The following is a 20,931-nucleotide window of genomic DNA, read 5'->3' on the forward strand; positions in this document are numbered from 1 at the left end:
GAATCTTTGATTCGGTCAAGATAATATGCCTAATGTGTAGTAGGGTCGTATTTCATGATATGAGATGAAGCTGCAAGCAGGTTTTAGAACGACTCAGCCGCATCCATCTCGTTGTAGATTCCCTCGGTGAACCCTTAGACACGCCGACTACACCCCGGCGACTTTTCTGGGCCTATCTTAGGCCTTCGACCAAGCACGAGCGACCCCCTTTATCTTGAAAGGCAGTCTGATCAGGCAGACGCAGCGTCGGACTCTGTGATCTCTCAAGCTGTCAGCAATCTGGAAGCTACAGGAAGACCCAAGCTAGCGGGAACGTCGGACATGACCTACATAACAAAACGCCCTAAGTAGGGCACAGTGCTTCTTCTCAGATCCATATTAGGTGCAACGAAAATCAGTTGCCCTATAAACCCACCTAACTGCAGAGCAACGTGGCAACGTGGTTGACTTGATATAAATCCTCTAACGGTCTCTCAGGAACGTGGGCGAATTATGGCCTTCTATTGGACGCCTTTAAAAGACCCCTGTTCAATCTCCAAATCACCAATTCGCTACATATGCTCGCTTGTTCGAACCCCATTGGAAATAGCCCATAGAAGGGCCCTCCCGTCGTAGATCCGGGCAGTGATACCGGTCTTACCGTAAGTAAACCAGAGCCCGGGGGTGGTTTTGAGCCGCCCCCACACCAGAGCTCCCTTATGTGAGACCGGGTTCCAGTCTGTTGAACGCGGGCTTGCGTGGTAGTTCCTTTCTTTTGGGACTAACGGATCCCCTCGGAAAATGGACCCTGGGACAATTTTATCGATCGTCCAACTTTCATTGTCTGCTTTCGAACTGGGCTCAAAGATCGCACGCGAGTTCTTGAGTAGAAGTGATAGAGTCCCAGACAAGCTCAAACGTCTTAACGATCGTCTTGGGCGATTTCACACAGTTGTTAAAAATATAATACAAGAGCCCCAAAAGCATAATGCGCCTTCTAACCTTAAGTTCCCCGGGGCTGATGACATTATCGAAACCCTTTCTGAATGCAAAGAATTTCTCCGTCAATATGAATCGGCGTTGTTGTCACATTCAACAGTCGTGGGTGCAAGCCAACGGCTTGCCCTACTCGTTGGTCCGGATAACTCCAAGGTAGATGAACTGGATAAGAGAATAATGTATCACTATACGGAGCTTCAGTATTGGAAAACCGTCGCGGTTGAAGATGCTGTCAAGAGACTGGGCGAATCGTAAGTTGTTTCCTGCCATGTTGCTTTTTCTGGCGCTGCTAAACAGGTAAACATTGATACAGAATGGTCGCGATGCATGTTTCACCCCAAATCCCCAGTTTGACAGGGTCGCCACAACTTGAATCATCCACAGGCTTTGCCGCAGGGCAATCAAATGACAATCATATGGCACGGAGCCGGTCCGGATTTCCTAGATCTCCTACCCTTAAAGCAAATCCCCGGAATCCTTCCCTTTCTCCAATAAACGAGATCGAACTTCCTTCTCCTCGAGCAGGCAACAACTACACTTTCGATGTAGCAGCGCAAAGACAATTGTGCCGAAGTACGGGAACTGGCCCGGTTATGGCTTACATTGGCCATGATCGTCAAGATACAGCCAGTTCGGCTTCGACGCTTGTCGGGTCTGAATATAATATAGGTCCATTATCCCCTTCTCCACTGTCGACAACACCACCGCAACAGTTCCAGGGACAGGGGTACTCTGTGTGGTTGTTTGTCTTCCCTATCTCCTATATTATACAATATGTTAACATCATTTATCCAGGTACATTGGCTCACGACGTTATCAATTTACTACTACTTGTTACAGGATCCTTGATAGTGATGGTAATAGAGTAGCCGAATGGTATAATACTAGCTCCGGGGTAACAATTCAGCATTTTGGTCAGACCTAACTTAAGCATCCATTGAAAGATAAATAACTAACTCAGTCCAGTCCCGAGCGGATGTTGTATACCGCATACGAAACCTACTGATGAGAAACTCAGAGTATCCTTCCTCCCACCAAGCACCAAGCACCATTTCAGGATAACGGAGGCCGACCAGCAAGCAGTGGATCTGGAAGACAGAGCGCAATACCAATTTGCGCGTAAAATGGACAGGGATATATTTCAGCAGAACCTTCGGGGTTACGAGTCTCTAGAAATCATAAGAGCTTCGAAAATACACAGCGCGGCGAAGAAGGACATCGCGACATTAGAACACCTGAAAGTTTGGCGCCAAACCGACTATGACGACAAGCCAACCATCTCCTTCGCGGCTCACGGAGTCGGTCGTCCCCTTCACCACGAAGAGTTCTACATCCGATGGTTCAAGAGAACTCCGGAGTTGAAAGGAGACACTAGGTTGATACTGCGAATGTATTCGAAGGAGAGTGACCATGAAAAGTTGCTGGAAACGGAAGGAGCAAGGAGACGATCTTCAACATTCGGAAGTAAAGTTAGGAAGCTATCGGGAAATTCAAGCCACGGAGGTCCTTCACGCCCAAAGTCGCGGTCGCGATCATCCTCGAGTAAAGCGCCTGCACCGGTTCTGTACGAGTACTTTCAAGGCATAGAACCACCAAGCGATATTAGGAACCTAGGGCATCTCGAGATTGAGTTCAAGGACTCGGAACGTAAGCCGCATTTTAACTTACCCACTTACAATTAAGGATGCATTTCTAATAGATATTTGGTGTAGTCCGGAGAAGCTTCATAAAAGCATGCTACGAAGCCCACCGTCCCGCCATGGCAGCTGCGAGAAATGGCACACCAAGTCCCGTTTTATCACAGCAGAAATACACCGGGCCTCCAACTCTAATGCTAGGACCGCAACAAGACCCATACGAGCTGGGGGACTCGGCTCGGTACGAATTAATGGGGGACTTTGGCAGTCATGAGATGATGCATAAAGCAGGAGTGTATGAAATGGGAAGTCCAAGTTTTCAAATTCCATCCCCGAGCCTAAACACGCCGTATTCCCCCGAGGAAGTCCATTTTAATACCGAGACATTATTTTTGCCGTCGCGGACGGCTGCTAGTGGATTAGTGAAGGGGGTAAATAAGGAGTACGGTACAGAGTCGCTTACACGCGAACCGGGATCGCATTTTCTCTCTGCAAATGAACCTTCCTGATGGATTTTGAAATCGACTTATGATCGACCATCATTATTGTACTATGACGACAATCTTCTATAGGCATAAGTATATTTGGGAATGGAGGCAGCATAAGGGCTGGTCATGGTTAATATGAGATATCGATGACTCGCATGAGGTTGACACGTTGCATGCTACGATACATAGGGGATAAGGTAGCCATGTCCTAGGATCTTGATCTGAGGCCGAGAGAATGGGGCGTGAGTTACAGATGGTAACGGCGGCGAGGTTGTGGGACAACCATCATACAACATCACGACCCTTAACATGTAATTACTAAAACTAAATAAGTCCTTAAAGTCCAAGTAATCATATGATTCATAACATCTAACTTCTAGGCGGAAAGTTTAGTGGATTATCGCCATCTGATCTTCCTCGCTTGAACTTAGTGTAGGCTTCATCTGGTTGATTAGAGAGCAGCAGTGTGAGCCAACGACTTTGGTTTAAGTATTCATTTTCTACGACTCGGTTTATGGGAGTATTATTAATCTCACAACCTACTCCTGATAACAATTGAAACCGAAATCAAAATCATTCCTTGGTTAATATCTGGTTTCATCTCACAGAGAAGAGGTTAATTTCTCGAGAAATGAAAACCACAGCTCTTCAACTTGCATAAGAAATTCAATCAATTAGATGACTTCCTAAATAGGCAACTCTATACAACCTCAAGCAGGCCAAAAGTCAAGTGTACATCTTTGCTCTAGTTACTTATATAGAAATGGGAGTACCTTCTCTTGTCCAATGATTGGCCAGAGAACTTACCCCGCCACCCAGGGCAGAGAGCGGCTAAGCAATATTAGGGCTAGCTTGATCGAATTCGCTTTGAAACGACAGCTGCGACGTAACCGACTCGCTTTGCCCGCTGACGTCCGATTGCTCTAGACTATGTACAGCCTTACAGCTAACAGCTACTTGTCTTTTTTTTACCTTTAAGCTGCAGCCTAACCTACAACTTTCATCACCTGGATTTATAAAGAAAGAGATGCCGTAAGATCTGGAATGCTTACCACTCTCGGACTTATCTACTGAAGTTTCTACAAGTTTGTGCGGTCATCGTACATATGTAGGTGTTTTCTCCCGTTGACGTAGCCAACTCTGACGTCGGTGACCCTCATGACCTTCATGCTGACCGAACACTTTGCTTAGCTACTAAACAAGAACACCCAATACACTCAATCAACCTCTAACGACCGCCTCTTAATCGTAATACCGTAACGATGGATATGCGAAACAACCTCTTTGGAAGAGGACCCCGCAGCGGATTGCCCGGGCGTCAGGTCCAACAAGACCAAGGCGGCTACAACCAAGTGCCCCAAAGCCGGCCAACGCGCGACTACTCCGGCCCTCCTGAATACGATCCTCGGGGCGCCTACGGTGCGCCGTCGCCAGGATACGGCGGGGGCAACATGCCGCCCCAACCGAGGAACACGCGACCCAGCGCTCCTCCTGCCGGCCGGCCGGTACAACTCAGACTAGCGAAATTAGAGAAGGGCGACATGGCTCAGCAATACATCTTCAGCAACCTCTGCGCCGTCTCCCCACAAGACTTCCCTCCTGATCCGTATGGCAAGGACTTGCATATCATGTTGAATGGAAACTTCGTCGTGACTGCTCGCCCGACCGAATATATCCCACCCGGATGCATAAGTCTGTCCGATCCGCAGCGAACATGGTGCGGTATCAGCATGACGGACGTCGTCATTGGTGAGAGATACGACCATAAAGTTCCTCTCGGTGCCATGGATATTGAAGTCGGTTTTGCGTCCCAGCGGAAGACGACGGATGTACCATATGACCAGGACGAGCTTGCAGACAACTTTACCAAAATGTTCCAGGGCCAGATATTCGCCCCTGGCCAACGGTTGTTAATGGATTACAGGGGAATACCATTGATGTTTGTCGTTAAGACGGTTCAGCTCCTTGAACTGCTCGGCGGCGAGAAAGGCGAGACTGGCGAATCTTCATCAAGACCTGATACCCGGGGTTTGTTGGTAGCGGAGACGTCTGAAATCAACTTCTTCAAAGATGCTAAGAATCCCATCAAGCTAAAGGGCTCGACGAAACGACCCGCCACCAACGCTATCCTTCGACCGGACTTCAAGTTCGCCGACATGGGCATTGGTGGTCTAGACGAGGAATTCAGCACGATTTTCAGACGTGCTTTCGCATCTCGAGTTTTCCCTCCGGGTCTGGTTGAGCAGATGGGCATCTCCCACGTAAAGGGTGTCCTGCTCTACGGCCCACCAGGGACGGGTAAAACGCTGATTGCCAGGCAGATCGGCAAGATGCTCAATGCCAGAGAGCCGAAGATTATCAACGGTCCGGAAATCCTTAATAAATACGTAGGTCAGTCCGAAGAAAACGTCAGAAAGATGTTTGCGGATGCGGAGAAAGAATACAAGGAGAAGGGCGAGGAGAGTGGCTTGCATATTATTATTTTCGACGAGTTGGATGCCGTCTGCAAGCAGAGGGGCAGCGGAACTGGCGGTACTGGCGTCGGCGACAGCGTTGTCAATCAGCTTCTGTCGAAGCTTGACGGCGTGGATCAGCTTAACAATATCTTGCTTATTGGTATGACTAACCGGAAGGACATGATCGATGATGCGCTGTTGCGACCGGGGCGTCTCGAGGTGCATGTGGAAATCTCATTGCCTGACGAACATGGCCGAGTACAGATTCTAAACGTGAGTTGTGACGGTCCTCTCTACAGTCCTTTCTTCCCTTATTCGATTCCCCTAAAAGTCACGATGTCTTCATAAAATTTCTGGTGGGAATTATTGTTTTTAATACCTCAAATTATCTATGTACCCCGCCTGAGAAAAGCGTCCACTAATTCGTTGCAGATTCACACTTCCAAAATCAGAGCTATTAACAAACTAGGTAACGATGTCAGCTTGGATGAACTCGCTCATTTGACCAAAAACTACTCGGGTGCAGAGATTGCTGGTCTCGTCAAAGCGGCCCTTTCCTATGCCTTTACCAGGCATACGAGGGTCGGAGATGTCACCGGCGTTAGCGGCAACCCTCAAGACGTTATGTTGACACGGGCCGATTTTGTGCGAGCGTTAGAGGACGTCAAACCAGCCTTTGGTGTCTCTGAGGAAGAACTGAGCGGCGCCGCCCCGTACGGAATCATCGACTACAGTCCACACATTCAATCAATCTTGTCCACTGGTCTGAGCTTCGTCCAAGCAGTCCGAACATCCGAGAAGTCCCCTCTATTCTCCGTCTTAGTCCATGGGCCACATGGAGCTGGAAAGACGGCACTGGCTGCAGAGATCGGTCTGAAGTCAGAGTTCCCGTTTGTTAAACTAGTTAGGCCGATTGACGTTGGAACCAACGAAGCTGCCAAGCTTGAGCACCTGCGACGCACGTTCTCTGATGCGTATAAATCAGCCCTCTCTATCGTAATTCTAGACAGTGTGGAGAAGATCATCGACTGGAACCCGATTGGCCCGAGGTTTTCTAACGCCGTCGTGCAGTACTTGGGCGCTGTGCTCGAGACCCGCCCACCCAAGGCAAGTAGTACGCAAGCATGCCTCATTCATTATGCTAACAGCTTTATAGGGCCGCAGACTTCTCATCATAGCGACGACGAGCCAACGATCTATGCTCGACCAGCACGGCGTGTTTGCGTGGGACAGAGAAATTGCGGTCCCAGCAGTCAAGGACCACCGGGAATTGCAAGCCCTCCTAGCCGCCTCGGGCAAGTTCAACGGGCCTGTCGACATCAACGAAGCACTAAACGAGCTGCAAACTCTGACGGGCGGACAGGAGGTCGGTATTGGTGTTAAGGCGGTGTTCTCGGCGCTTGAGACGGCTGCCGTGAGGGATCCGCTGCCGATAAGTCTGGCGGAGGATATCAGCGCTATCATGGCCGCGCGGAATCCCCAGGGGTACTAGGAGGTGCTAGAAGGCATGCTCTCAACGGCGTCGTTAGATTCACGGAGTAGAGTTAACATCAATGTCGATGTGATGTAATTGCAGATTTGGTCTGCTCGATAGAATATAGATAACATAGAATATCTATGTATGGTACCTCGGCAATTAGGTACATTGCCCATCATCCGAAGGAACAATTCCAGGCAATGATTTATTTTGCCAATGATTCTTCTCCGGAAAGCATGAGCGGTAATGGGCCCAACGGGCTTCTTAGTATTCCTTCGTTGTAATAGTCCTCAGCGTTTCCTGTCTTATTCCCACGAAGACTATAAATCTTCTCTCCTCCGCGATCCTCGTTGAGGTTCTTGGTAGTCCCCCCATAAGTACATTGAAAGTACTTCCAGCCACCAAACTTGCTACCATCCTGGCTGCGGGATGCTAGGTTAGCGGAATGTAGGGAAGAGAGCCGGGGAGAAATCCCTTCTTCCGCAACTGATTCGTTAGTAAGGTTAACATCTCCCATCGCTAAGATGGGAAATTCACCAAGTTGGCTTGGTGTTATGGCTTATAGGCCGAGGCCATTCTTGGTGAAAAGGCAGGTTTGGCTTGCCGAATAGTGTAGAGATGGTTAGAACGTGTCTATGTCGATACCTACGGTACCTACGAGGGATGTCCCCAACCACCGCTGCAGATTCATCCAGTGTGCGGTGTGGTTACCGTGTGAGCTGACGCGGTATTGGTTTTCCTGTCTTTCTCCCCCGACTGGGCTTTTCGTCCCCATGTCGTTGTCCTCACTGTTGCTAAGAGTGGAATATTTTCCTCTACGGTTCTCGTCGACGTCCATGATAGCCATTAGCATTGCATCGGTAGTAATGGCGATCGCCAATTTCACCATCCTCCCCTTTGGCCGCAGGCGGGTTGGTCAAAGGTGCGTGGTGATTGGATTAAGCCAGGAGTGCCGTAGAACATCAGTATTCCATGCTCACGGTTTTAGTCTCCTCAGCGGCTGTGTAGGCACGGAGGCAAATCTTCTCCAGTGCTTGGGTGTCGGCTTGGTTGACGCCCGTCGTCGCTTCCTTCGCTGAGGTGAGTGCATCTCTGCACTGGAGACCACCAACTACTTCCAGAGTAGCTTGGCTTCACCGTCCTCCGCAGAAGGGAGTGCATCCTCCCAGGTGCTTGATTCCGCCCCCCTCTGAGGCTCAGCTAACGCAGTATATGCCGGTATATACGGTAAGTGTTGTGTATCATCGGCTATGTTGGCCGCACCTAAAACTGCTAGGCAACTGGAGGGCTGTTGAGCACCCAACAGTTAGTCTAGAATTTGTCCACGCTGTGTTGTCACGTGGCAAGCACGCTAAATATAGGTATCTCGCGTGTAGTCTTGGGTTCGTATCTAGCGTGTGTACGCCATTGTAGGTCAGGATGATGGGAGTCTCTTCAAGAGTAGAGAGGGCCGAAGGCTCTTCGCCACCTCCATTAGGCCCAGTTTCCTAGGTTAATGGCCAAGATACACCTTTGAGGTGGTGGTATTGACGTATTCTGGCGTCAGCAATGGTATATTTGGCTTACCATGGATGCGTGGTCGATGTCGATTCTGCTCTACTGGGGAAGTCCTGACACGGCTGCTACAGCTAGCCGCCACCCAGTGCTCGCTCTCGTAGAGAGTCTCAGGGATACAGCCACATCTGTGCAACTCGTCGTCGATCTTGTTGACCACGTCTGCGACTACCTTACACTCTGGCAGCGAATTCGTTAGACATGAGACCCAACTACGACGTGAGCGGAGAGCGCCGTTTAAAAGGGATTGAATATAGCCATCCGTCGGCAGTGATCAAGATCCCGGATCTCTGGATATCGGTGTTAGAGTCTTCCAGACTTCGATTTGGCTCCATGTTTGTTGGTACAGCATACAGGTGACCGAGTATATGTAGTCTTGTGCGAAATGGACACTAGGACTTGTTTGGTGAGTGCCCCTCCTGTTCTCGGCCATATCATCAATAACGTAGGGGCTTTCATCGCAAATTGCGCACTTGCGTTGATTCCCACTTGAAAGGGAATTGTCATGATTGTGGATTGTCGAACCCCTTCTATGTCCTTCTTTTGAATCGCTCCAACGCAGAGCGGGTTTTGACTGCCGTTCGTCAAAGTCGTGGACGATATGCCAGCCAACAGCTATATGTTGTTCTTGATCGGGGTCGATGAGTTTCGGCCCACCCCCAAGGTATGGAGGTTGAGTGATGCGGCAGTTGTTTCTCCAAATATCTTTCTTCGAATGTTGTGTCTGGTCAAGATTTCTCTCGTAATTCCAGGGTATGTCTATAAGAGTCGAGACCATTGTACATGGCTAAAACGCCTTTGATCTTCGGAGCATAGGGGTAGTTGCAAGGTCTCCAACGAGGAGCTTGACATCTTTGTCGAGTTCTTTCCCCCTAATAGATGCAATTACCACCAGCCTCCTTGAGGCTTTGGGGCCGTCTGTATGGTTTTTGTTGTAGAGCGAGGAAGTGTCATCTGGTCGCCACCAACAATGGTCTAATATTATAACATGCAGGACATCTCGAAGTAAGGAAAGTAGTGTCTGATATCACTGGTACGAGATATTAGTTAGCTTATGTATGACATACCCGAAAAACAACGCAAGAAAAGATTACATGCCTGTCCAGTGGACCCGACAAGAGAGCCGTTTCCAGAAGGCCCATCCCCAACAGGGATTACGTGCGTAAGGATAGGGTGGATGGAGAGCGAAATTAAACTAAAACTTACTATTAAAGGAGTGGACTCGGAAGCCAGAGTATTGTTGTCATTGTTGTGGTTGAGATCTAGTACACCGGTACTCGGCGTAGGAATAGCGGCCTCCTGGAATTGATTCTGTATCATATCTCATTAGTTTCTATTCACCACAGTCAGGTATTGCTTGCTTCCAATTACCTCTGAGCAAGACTAATGCTCGTGCTGTACCACGAGAGACCTGCGTTTTGGCTTTGGCCTGGATTTGGACTTGGGCCTGGGCCAAGTCACGGCCCGTTCCTATAGGTAAGTAAGCCCTGTAATTTGGTTGTTAGTTCATAGGATCATGTTTCCTTGACGCCATCGCCCGGGAAAAGTTAGGAATATATGCGTACCTGTTGGCTAGAAGGGCTGACTTACGTCAACATCAATATAGTTAGTGAAGTCTATATAGACTAGAAATTAGAATCGATGAATGTGTAGGCCAAGATGATGTGGAATATGATGATATTACAATGAAGAGGATGTTCTTTACCATCCATAGCGGTCTCTGGGAAAGGATCTTGGTAGGTGAATGTTGTAGAGGAGAAAATATATTTCTTTGACCCCCGACAAGATATGAATCTGCTCAGTTAGCTACCTATCAATAAGAAGAATTCAAATGGAACTCTAACCTACACCTTCATATCCGGCTTAGCCGAGAATGGCGTGATGGAGGGTATTATGACGGCTACATGTATAGACTTCAACCATATATACCTGCGCTACAGGTAGTACCGAGGCATACAATATACCACATACATGTATAGCCATGCCCTCTACATGATGGTACACGTCATAGTAACCAGATAAAGTAGATACTTGGCGGTACACCTGCCTAATGTGTAACTGGTATAAAATTAATAATAAAAAGTTAGAGGGAATAACGACGAGGAAAGTTTGAATATTCGGAAAGAGGAGGGTTAAATATAGAACTTTTATGCCCAAGTATATAATTAGAATGGAACTGTGTGAAGTTATGTATCAGTAAGGATATTACAAGAACTGCTAAAGAGTGATGAAGAATGATGAAATACCAGAAATATTTTCTATGCGTAGGCTACTAGTTCAAAGGAATATCTGATATGTTGCAGCGTGTAGAGAATACTACCAGAAGTACATCTATACCTGTATCATATCGATCTCGAGAAATACATTCTTACGACAAGGTACAAAAAAGGGAGCTCTTGTGATGACTACTAGCTTAAGGTTCGAGGCGACATCATACATGTATATAGTATATAAATTATGAGTAAATTCCCTTGAAAAACATCTCTATCATGATCCTTTCCTTCCTAAGCTGTTGTCAGAGCACTTGAAAGATTGAACACAATGTCTGTCATGAATCATAGGTAGTTTGGAAGTCGCTATTGTGTGAACTCCCCCCCTATTAGATGTGCCTGGGCCTAGGCGGTCACGGCTTTTGATACTGTTGTGGGACCTGGATACCGCCTGCCTATATTAAATGTTCAAGCATTCATGTTATATAGGTGGCCCGCATTTTATACATCTAGGGCAGAGGAGACTAGATGCGTCTCTTGTTAGACGGTGACATGGTGTGCTATCGGTATGCTCACAATGCAAACAATTTAAGATAACGACAGATAGATTATTGCTCATGATCTATAATTCTAGCCGTGGTCTCTCATTGTTCTCTTAGGTGATCCAAAAATACTTACCTACTGGACCCGCTTTAGGGGAAGTCGTCCCCACGAGAATAGCCCCTGTATGTGTCAAGATTCCTTTTTAAGGAAGTTTCAACTTTGAACAAAGGTACGCTATTGCCAGTGTAAAATTATTCCCAGTGACATCAATGAACGTTTGTAAGTATGAATGTAGTCATATAGTTTAGCAATCTTAGAGCATAAACACCTATTCTTTATAGTATTGAGGTAGGTACGTAGTCTTTTAAGTATGTAAGTGTAATATAATAAAATTTATTTATTATTTCTTATTCCGTATGTTTATTTTTATAAGGAATATACGGTATTATTATAAAATAAATATTTATATATATTTAACCGGCGTAAGTTTATTAATTATTTATATATGTTACGGTTATAATTGGTGTGAAGTTTTTTTATTAAATTTATTTTACTTAAAATAATAAAAAGAAAACTTTATAATAATTAAAATAAAAAACTTTATATTTTTTATATAATAATTTATTTTATTTTATTACATTTTAATTAAAAACTTTAGTTTACGGGTTATAAAAGTTATATTTTATTATATAATTATTTAAAAAAAAAGTAATATTAAATTAATTTTTAATTATTAAAAATATAATAATATATTTTTAAATATATCGGTTTTAAGCGGTAATTATAAGTTTTAATAATTGCTTCGATAAATTTATTTTATTATCGGCAAATATTTAAAAAAGGGCGGGTATAAAACGAATAATATATTCTTTATTATTACTAAAGTAATTTATTAAGGGTAAAACGAAGCCCCCTTATCACTTTCTTTTAAGGCGAGAACAACCCGTTTCCTAACCGTTACTTATCCGTTAATAATAGTTTTAATAATTCCTTAAGCTTTAAGCTTTTAAAATATCTAGCCTTGTAGTAAATTAAGCAGGAACATACTAACGCTACTTCCTTAAGCTATAAAGTAGCAAGGTCCGGATTTTATTAGGGATAAAATCTGTAATAATTAAGGGATTTAAACCCCCTCCCTTGAGTTAAAACGGGTAGTTAGCGGATCGAAAGCGGACCAGACGCTGGACCATTGCGCCAAGTTACCAATATAGCAAAATTGATATAGCTTTAGACGATATTAATACATATATGAGCTATCTTGAGGAGTTCCCGCCAAGTTCATAAGGGCCTCTTTCTGTGTGCAATTCTGCCGGACCAACGAACTGGCCATAAAGTCGCATAAAATCATTCGCACTAGGAACCTCCGCAGACAACTCGGGTTTATTGTACCCTTCGGGCAAGTTCTTGTCGGTCTGGGAGGCGGAAGGCTCGGCCTCTATATGTGTAGTATGCTTTGTCCTTTTGTAGGCCCAGAACACGAGAGCAGTCAGTGCCAGGACGGCTACCGTAGTCCCCACCGTGACACCAACAACGCCGCCAGTCGCCAACCCAGATGTATTACCAGAGTTTGTTGAGGGTGTCGGCGTGGGAGGAAAGCTACAAGAAGTTACAATCAGCATTATATCAATCATCAAGTAGTACAATGCGGGTGATGTGTGTTTTATCATACCTTGTCGTTGACGGTGTGGTGGTAGTCGATTGTGTTGTTTGCAACGACGAGAAGGTAGTCGAAGATGATGATGAAGTCGTTGTTTCGATGGGTGATGAGGAGGAGGACGAGGACAACGCTATGTGGAATCTTCCTTCGTATGTAACGCTACATTCGCTCGAATCTAGGTTTATATCGCAGATGGAAAGATAGTAGTCGTAATTCCCTGCGTATACACTAGCAGGAGTCCACACAAAAGTCCCATTATTATTACTAGATGCTATTTGTATGTTAATACTCGTTGGACAAATAATTACGATAAGTTGGCCCACAAGTAAGGATCACTGGTTGCTGATTATAATTCAAGGTGATCGAGACAGGGCCCTGAGTGTCGTTATCCCATCTTATTGTGTATGGTAAGCCTACAGGAACTACTTCATTCGCAACCAGGGCAGTTATAGGCCAATTTTGTACCCCATTGACAGCATTCAACACTCCTAGGGTAAGAATCAGAGGAGAAATGTGAAGCATATTGTAAAATAGAAAAGTTATCATTAGCCGAGAAAGCTGACGAGCTGGATTCAGCCAAGATTTTGGGACATATTTCTTGTAAGATAATCAATCATGGGAACGTGATAAGACATCCTCTCACTGAATGGCTTATGGAAGGGCTAAGAACTTATTTGTCCATATATTGGGGGGAACCCCTGGACATGGGATGCGATTCCTCGAAACGAAGGTAATAATCATCTAGGAAAAGTAACAAGCAGGATTGAATAGGGCGTAGAGCCTGCATACATGGCTGGAAACGCGTTGTCTTATACGTCCAAAAGGTGCACAACCGACGCCACCCTTGAAGTGATTGAATGATACTAGGGTGCCTGTCTATTCCTCCATATTATTGACTGATAAGGTTGATTACTTTGTTTGAGGTATGGCCAGGTTTGGGCCGGCTAACTTCCCGAAACGAAGTTTAAGAGCTGGATGAATGCATGTTGAAAGCATGCTCTACCTATCTTCTACTAGGAAACTAGCAAGAGATATCATGTACTTTAAATATAATTGCACCCAAGGGCTAGTGCTCCAGTTATGCAAAGTGTGTATCCACGGCTCACATGTGGATGTTACACTAAAAGGTAGATCTGACGCCTCTTTGGACGAGCTGCATGGTGGCTTACAGGAGTAGCACTATAAATGGATGGAGGTATCATAGCCAAGGGTATTCGGATAGATTAGACATAAGGGACCCCACGATCTGCGAACAGTGAATACCTAAGATGCAAAAGCCCCAGAATCAAGTCTTTAAATCGGGTCTCAAGATATGAATCGACTATTTTCAGATAAGACCCGGAAAAGGGGTTTTCATGTTTGGTTTCAGCAGTGCCGTAATCTGCTCCTATACGAAGGTTCCGGCCAAAAGTTTGGACCATGTGCTGATGGGCCAAATGGGCTGAAACCGTGTAAACTGAGGAATCCTGCACCGTGTGGCGTCTTTTTTTTCAGTGGCTTTATTGCCTAAACTATAGCAGCGTTCCCCTGGAATATAGTAATCAGACCACTATTAGGTCCAGGCTTAGCTTAATGCTAATACAGTGTTAATACACTGGTTATTTCATTTCGCACTGGGCAAATGGATGTGGCTCATGGTCCAAATTTTTGGCCGGAACCTTCGTAGCAGATCCGAGTAACTCTAATTAATTAGGTATTAAAGGTAGTTAAAGCCCTATATTTGAATTGGGGTGTGTGGTCTCTAACCTGAGAGAACGTACACTATATACATGGCCGATACTGCCCATCCGATCAGATAACCTTCACCATTCTAGAGGGGAATGCCTCAATGAATCCGTCTAGACCAGCCTTGTCCGCATAATAGCAGGAAACTGTCCCTATCCTTTCATACGTAGAGCTTTCTACGCAAGCACGCAGAGCTAACCCAGATGCCTCCCACCCTCGCGATGCTGCGGGTTGGGTAACCATCCAGAGGCAGAAAAACTCTTCCATCAACTCTTCCATAATATCGAAGATGACCGTTGACTTACCGAACCAACCGTCATGGCTGTCATAGCATCCAACTAACTGCTGATCACCAGGCGTCCGAAATGACTTTACTGTGCGCCGGTTATCCGAAGAACCCTCGGTCTCGATGAGGCATGTTGGTCCCAATAGTGTCAACCACCCACTTCCTACTTCTCCAGTATCGTCTTCGCCGAGAAAGCCCACCCTACTAAACACAAGACGGCTGAGCTTGGTTATTTCCGTAAGAAACTTGTCTGGCATAATTATTTGTCCATCAAGACTAGCCCATGACCACGATGGTGCCCGGTAGATCGTAGGCCGGCTGGCACGGGCACCAACCTTGACATACCATAGCAATGTTTCTATGAGGACATCTTCCCAAAGCCCAGCTAGGTACCTAAGTTGTATTAGTTTGTCGCTTCGCAAATTCGTTTTTATGTCTTGTGCTAACCCGGAAACGGCCACAAGTTTATCGCTTGGGTTAGTCAATTCAGTGCCTGAATACGCACTTATAGCAGCGCTCCAGCTCGCAAATACCTGAATTCGCCAGTCTCTCTCGGTACGTTGACTTTGTGGTGCGGCAATGAGTTGCTTCCATAATCTGAAGCGATCTTCACCGCGTTGCAAGTCTTTGTTCGGGTTGGAAGAATCGGTTACAGGAATGAACTCCTCGAAACCAGCCGGATGCGTTTCGCACGCATGAAGCTCTGCGCATTCCCAATATACTTGTTTCTTTCCGAAATAAATGGTACGAGGGGACATTAGTCTTTCCTGATGAACCCATCCCCGCTTGATGAGAGGCTCGTTTAGAAAACTTCCACGCCACGCCGCATCTTCAACATCTGCTCTGAATGCAGTCTCCGTCCTGTTTAGATTTAGATTGATGATCGTAGGAGCGACTAGTGTCGGATCGCGAATAAAAAGACAACCACCTTCGTCATCTTCAGAACTAAGCGCCGAGATGCAAAACTCCGCGTTTCGGTAGACGTCTCGCACTGCGCGGGCTTCGGTACGCCAATCTTCTGGGGAATCTTGATAGATGCATAGCCGGTCAATCCATATATACCGGATATTAAAGCGAGACGCAATATACATCGCGTCCCTGAAGGTCTTCGGTAGACAGTCAATCGGGTTCGACGTCTGTAACCAATCTGATGTCTTCTTCAAAAGTCGAAGTGTATCATCCAGAGGTTTGTTGCCCCAGCGGTAACTGAGAGTAACGTATGGCAAATTACTGGGACATTTATTTCCTCGAACTAGTCGAAAAGTATGAGATTCTCGCCCGTAGAGTCTTCGGAAATTCGTCTGGAGCAGCCGTGTTGGTTTATAGCGCTTGCTCCGAACCTCGCTCTTGCATCGTTCATGGTTCGAGCATTTCTTCATCCAATCAAAGATCATTGACCATGTCTGCGAAGAATCGGTGGAATCACGAAGATCGAAATTGAGTGAACGGTACGGCAACGAATGATCTGCAATTATTCTTGGTATGACAGAATTCAAAATGGAACAGAATTTGGAAGAGAAGAAAAATAACTTCGCCTTACTTTTAAGTGGAACCAATTCGATCAGCTTGGACCCATAGCTCGATTCGATCGTTATATCGAACCTGTCGGCACCACAACAGGAAATCTTGAAAATGGTACAGAAGCCAAGTATCTGCCCACCACTTTTCTGATCCTCTCGGTTGAAATAGAAGGGAATATCGCTGCATATAGCACATCCTTGTTTTGCAGAACGTCTTAATGAAGGTGGATCGTAATGGTGCCCAAATGGGTGTTGCTCGTACACACACAAGCAATTGTATATAGGGGTTTCTATCATATAACAAATCAAACGTCAATTTTGGTGTGAAGGGTTAAACGGATTCCGAGTACCTTGGATTTTCAGCTGTCGTCGTTTTATAATGTGGCTTTTGTTCAGACAACGTCGAGTGGATTTTCCAATGCTCTCAAATCCGTCTTTACAGACTTGGCAGAGCATAGCGTGTCTTGCGAATGAATCATAGGAAGTATCGTAAACTCGTCAGAGCGAAGCCTTCTCAAGCTGGAAAATAACTCGGGCTTCATTTCATGGATACCAAAGAATAGATTGCTCTTAGGAACACAATAATTACAATTCACGACAGGAGAAACATAAAAAATACATAGTGTCCAGAAAATAAGACAGAAAGAAATCAATATGAATTAAAAAAGTTTATATCCATTATAATAAGTGAATCAAGAGCTTGCCTCACTATCTAACATCGACTCCAAATTATCTTCGAAGTAAAGTGCAGGTGCTAGAACATGCTCCGCCCCCAACAATGGCAACGCCACCATGCAAGTGGCTACTGCTTGCAGCAAGTGGTTGCATCGGAAAGTTCCAATACACCAAATTATCGCGAAAAGTCCGCGAACAAGCCACGTACGAGTCATAGATAGTCGCGTTTCCGTGATGAGAAGTGAGTCAGTCAGTCGCATATCCTACCCTTTTAATTGGCTCGATGTCACATATTCTTTTATCTCCCATTCAATAGACATTGCAGATCAGAGTACCGCTGTGTAACAATAAGTGTATTGGCTCTAGTTCATTTAAAGGCTCTGCAAGACTAAAGTCATTATGCCGGTAAACATGAAATGCACACTTTTTATTTGTCAATTTCAGGTCGGACGGTCGCGATGGCATCTTCCCTTCTTAACAATTTGCCAAGGTCTCAGTTCTGTCAGGTATGCAAGTCATCCATGGATGCTAACATACATGTGTAGGGAAGCTACCCTGCCACATTTCACCACCAATCACCTTCCTCATCCATGGAGTCAAACTCTAGAAGCCCTTCGTGCCTCGATATGTTCTCCCAAATCTTTGCAAGTGTGGGAATTGGTTTCAATGACTGTGGTCGCTCGCCAGAGTATATGTCGGTAAGCTTTTCAGAAATCTGAATGATTTCCAAGGGTGGAAGATTTGCCTGATCAGGTAGTTTGTCATATGCCGTCTTGATAGCCTCTTCTTGGCTACTTTTCTGGGTGAGGGCATAGACAACTCCACCGCCGAGTGTCCGTGCTAATTGCACGTTAGCTTCCAGCTGTCTGTGATCAGCAGTTTTCTTGTTCTTGGCCTCGACAATATAGGGTCTTCCATCTTCCACATAGACCATGTCCAGCTCTCTGTTGCCGCCGTCCTTCAGGGGTACCAAGATCATTTGGGCGTCGCCTTTCTGGAGGCCTCTCTCAGCCGGAGTCAGAGGGCGAGAAATCTCCTTTCCATGGTTAATCTTATAGTTCTTGACCAGATAGCAAGCTGTCATGATCTCATGGAATAAGCCTTTGTCAACTCCTCCATTCTGCCCTTTGGTTGGTAGACCGGCGTTGAATATGTTGATCATAACATTGATGCGTACTCGTGGGTCTTCCTCCCCCGATGGAACAGTGGGATATATAAATAGTGTGTTTGGTGATCCTTCCATCTCATGGAGACACTATAAGTAGGACTGGACCTGTAGCTTCAATAAATACCACTAGATAGATGAGTTAAATAGCTGCAAGCCCCACAGTTAGAATACTGGGAAGCAATGATCTTCAAGAGATTCATGGATGCCTACCTATGCTACGTCGAAATCCCCAGGGTGTCGGTGTGCGGCCTGTAGTTGGAGACAATGACACAGACTGAAAGATAGTAGCGTGTAGCTTGCTGTAGACTCGCTTATAGGTAGTGATAGTTGAATGGCTACTGACGCCTGACCTTCTCCTAAGACTCCTTGGGGCCTTTAACCCCTTTTATATTCGTCTCAAAGATTACCAGAAATGCTACTAGGGTGCTGCTATCTCACCTTTCACTATCAGCGCCTGACAAAGAGCTAATATACTTTTATGTATGTCAGAACAGTGTTGTAAAAACGTTTGTTGTCATTTGCTATGCAACGCCTTTCGCGTGTGTAAAGGCTCGCGAAATAAAGCCAATAATTTCGGTAATATAAAAGACGCAATTCTACTTGGTAATTAGTATCACATCAGTTTCTTAAGGACGTCCAATCAGGCACGATCATGCTAATTTCTGGTTCTGAATGAGTTGCGAAGGTCTTTGGTCTAGTCTTATGTAAGCCATGCTGACCTTTTCATTGTCCACTACAGAACATGGCTGAAATTAAAGCGAGTAAATCACATGAGAAGCAGTCACTAAGAATAGACTTATAGAAATGGATCAAAACTTTTTCATTCAGACTTTCCAGCTAAAAACATCGTGTCTTCAAGTGAATTCTCCCGCCCATCCAAAGTCGTCCACATAATCTCGTTACTCGAATAGATGCCATCCTACGAAATAAGACTCTACAAGAGAAGAGCGGATGCGGTAGGTCCATCCATCAGGGCGTAGCGAATGATGAAGCAGCAGCCCCTTATGCCTTGGTGACTTCGGTGCTGCCGAGGATGACGGCACGCGACTTGGAGCGGTCAATGAACGACTCCTCGTCGGCGGAGATCTTGGCCTGGGCGTCGCCGGAGTGGGTGGCGGCGGCGTAGGCCTGGAAGGCGGCCTGGTCGGGGAAGCTGAGTTCGACGACGACGTCGTAGTCGAAGTCACCCTGAGTTCCGAGCAGGACGTGAGCCTGACCCTCGGCACGGTGGATGTAGTGGCGGGTGTGGGTCTGGGGGAAGGCGGCGCCGGCAGCCGCCTTTAGGAGAGGGATGTGGGTGTTCTCGTAGTGGTCCTTGAAGGCCTCGGGTGTGGTACCGGCCTTGCGGGTGGCGAGGAAGAGAACGGAGAAAGGCATCTTGAATTTGGATCGAGAAGGATTTAGAGTTGGTGATAGAGTTCTGATAGTTTGTTCTGAGATTGGTAGAATGTCGTGAGATGAGATGATGATGATGCTGAGATAAAGTCCTGAAGATGAGTCCGGAGGAGACTATATTAATACTCGAGCAGTTTCCAGCAGACTCAATACAGAACGGCATCTAGCCCCCGAATCGTACCATCACTCGCACTCGCTACCGTCGACGACATCGACGAGGATTGATAGTCACGTATAATCACCTAATTGTCTTGCCTAACTCGGCCCATAGCGTAGAGACAGAATAGGCAATGTTTGTGAATCGCATGAATAGCCGGACCCATCGTTTCGAGACGAAATAGGTAATGTTTTGAACCGCATGAATTGGCTTGCGGCGTAAGAAATGTTGCGATGTTAGGCCGGGCTTACGAAATACCTAATTAGGTAAGAAAGGATGTATCATTGCCTTCCACCCGATTGTTTGATTGGTTCAACTTCTTTCGTGCATAGCGGTAAAATCCTTCAAGATACATGTAAGCTTACATACCTACATATGTATCCAAGAACATAGCTGCCGAGGCAATTACTACATTCGCTCTCAATCTAACTCGACCGGGCTTGAAACTCTTCAATTCAATGTTTCAAAGAAGCGGTCAGAGGATTATGGGTTCATCATGGTAGTATTAGCATCTCTTGGTATTATGAGAGCTTCGCGGGCTGCCGTATAGGAATTTGTGTGTGTAAAGCATTTCCGTATAGAGCATTCTAACGCCTTTGCAGATCATCACCGCATCGAGTAACCTAGAGACGGATGCGCACATCGAAGCCTCGGTCCTCGGCGACCATGACTGCCACTTCCTATGGGCGGTGTGATGGAAGCGTTCTATTGTGTTTATCAACTTATCAACATGCCATTTTAGTGAAAGGAATATAATCATCACGACAACGCCTTAGAGTCATGTCGTCTTTGTAAGGTAGCCGCTCCCCTTATTTATGGAGACTACGCGGATGGATATGGAGGAGCGCCGAGGACCTAACTAGTCTACCAAATTTGACAATACTCAATGGCTACAAATAGAAGAAGTCTGATCTAGGTAGATAAATCTGCTATATTAGAGATAGGGTTCTTCTAATGTGAGTTTACCTAGGTATTTAAGTATTTGAGAAACAGATCCAATCTCCG

At 45.8% G+C, this 20,931-nt stretch overlaps 5 protein-coding genes across 5 annotated transcripts; 2 read left to right on the forward strand and 3 right to left on the reverse strand.

Annotated features, from left to right (window-relative positions):
* Positions 1-586: 586 nt before the first annotated feature.
* Positions 587-3,298, forward strand: F4807DRAFT_328823 (uncharacterized protein). Its single transcript, XM_047995242.1, has 5 exons — positions 587-1,229; positions 1,292-1,720; positions 1,774-1,892; positions 1,945-2,625; positions 2,691-3,298. The coding sequence occupies exons 1-5, from the start codon at positions 781-783 to the stop codon at positions 3,122-3,124; spliced, it is 2,112 nt and encodes a 703-aa protein (XP_047849047.1). The 5' UTR covers positions 587-780; the 3' UTR covers positions 3,125-3,298.
* Positions 3,299-3,947: 649 nt separating this feature from the next.
* F4807DRAFT_446727 (AAA-domain-containing protein) lies at positions 3,948-7,267 on the forward strand. The gene is made up of 4 exons (XM_047999836.1): positions 3,948-4,211; positions 4,295-5,832; positions 5,992-6,666; positions 6,716-7,267. The coding sequence occupies exons 2-4, from the start codon at positions 4,366-4,368 to the stop codon at positions 7,049-7,051; spliced, it is 2,478 nt and encodes an 825-aa protein (XP_047849048.1). The 5' UTR covers positions 3,948-4,211; positions 4,295-4,365; the 3' UTR covers positions 7,052-7,267.
* Positions 7,268-14,696: 7,429 nt separating this feature from the next.
* On the reverse strand, positions 14,697-17,246 carry F4807DRAFT_446733 (HET-domain-containing protein). Its single transcript, XM_047999837.1, has 2 exons — positions 16,552-17,246; positions 14,697-16,476 (listed from the first exon to the last, which is right to left on the reverse strand). The coding sequence occupies exons 1-2, from the start codon at positions 16,826-16,828 to the stop codon at positions 14,792-14,794; spliced, it is 1,962 nt and encodes a 653-aa protein (XP_047849049.1). The 5' UTR covers positions 16,829-17,246; the 3' UTR covers positions 14,697-14,791.
* Positions 17,247-17,441: 195 nt separating this feature from the next.
* F4807DRAFT_446737 (uncharacterized protein) lies at positions 17,442-18,695 on the reverse strand. The gene has a single exon (XM_047999838.1). It carries the CDS (start codon positions 18,447-18,449, stop codon positions 17,772-17,774), a length of 678 nt encoding a protein of 225 aa, XP_047849050.1. The 5' UTR covers positions 18,450-18,695; the 3' UTR covers positions 17,442-17,771.
* Positions 18,696-19,179: 484 nt separating this feature from the next.
* F4807DRAFT_446740 (EthD domain-containing protein) lies at positions 19,180-20,258 on the reverse strand. Its single transcript, XM_047999839.1, has one exon. It carries the CDS (start codon positions 19,749-19,751, stop codon positions 19,377-19,379), a length of 375 nt encoding a protein of 124 aa, XP_047849051.1. The 5' UTR covers positions 19,752-20,258; the 3' UTR covers positions 19,180-19,376.
* Positions 20,259-20,931: the final 673 nt, after the last annotated feature.

The sequence above is a fragment of the Annulohypoxylon truncatum genome (genome assembly GCF_022578515.1).
Source record: "Annulohypoxylon truncatum strain CBS 140777 unplaced genomic scaffold F4807scaffold_55, whole genome shotgun sequence".
In the NCBI taxonomy this organism is placed as follows: domain Eukaryota; kingdom Fungi; phylum Ascomycota; class Sordariomycetes; order Xylariales; family Hypoxylaceae; genus Annulohypoxylon; species Annulohypoxylon truncatum.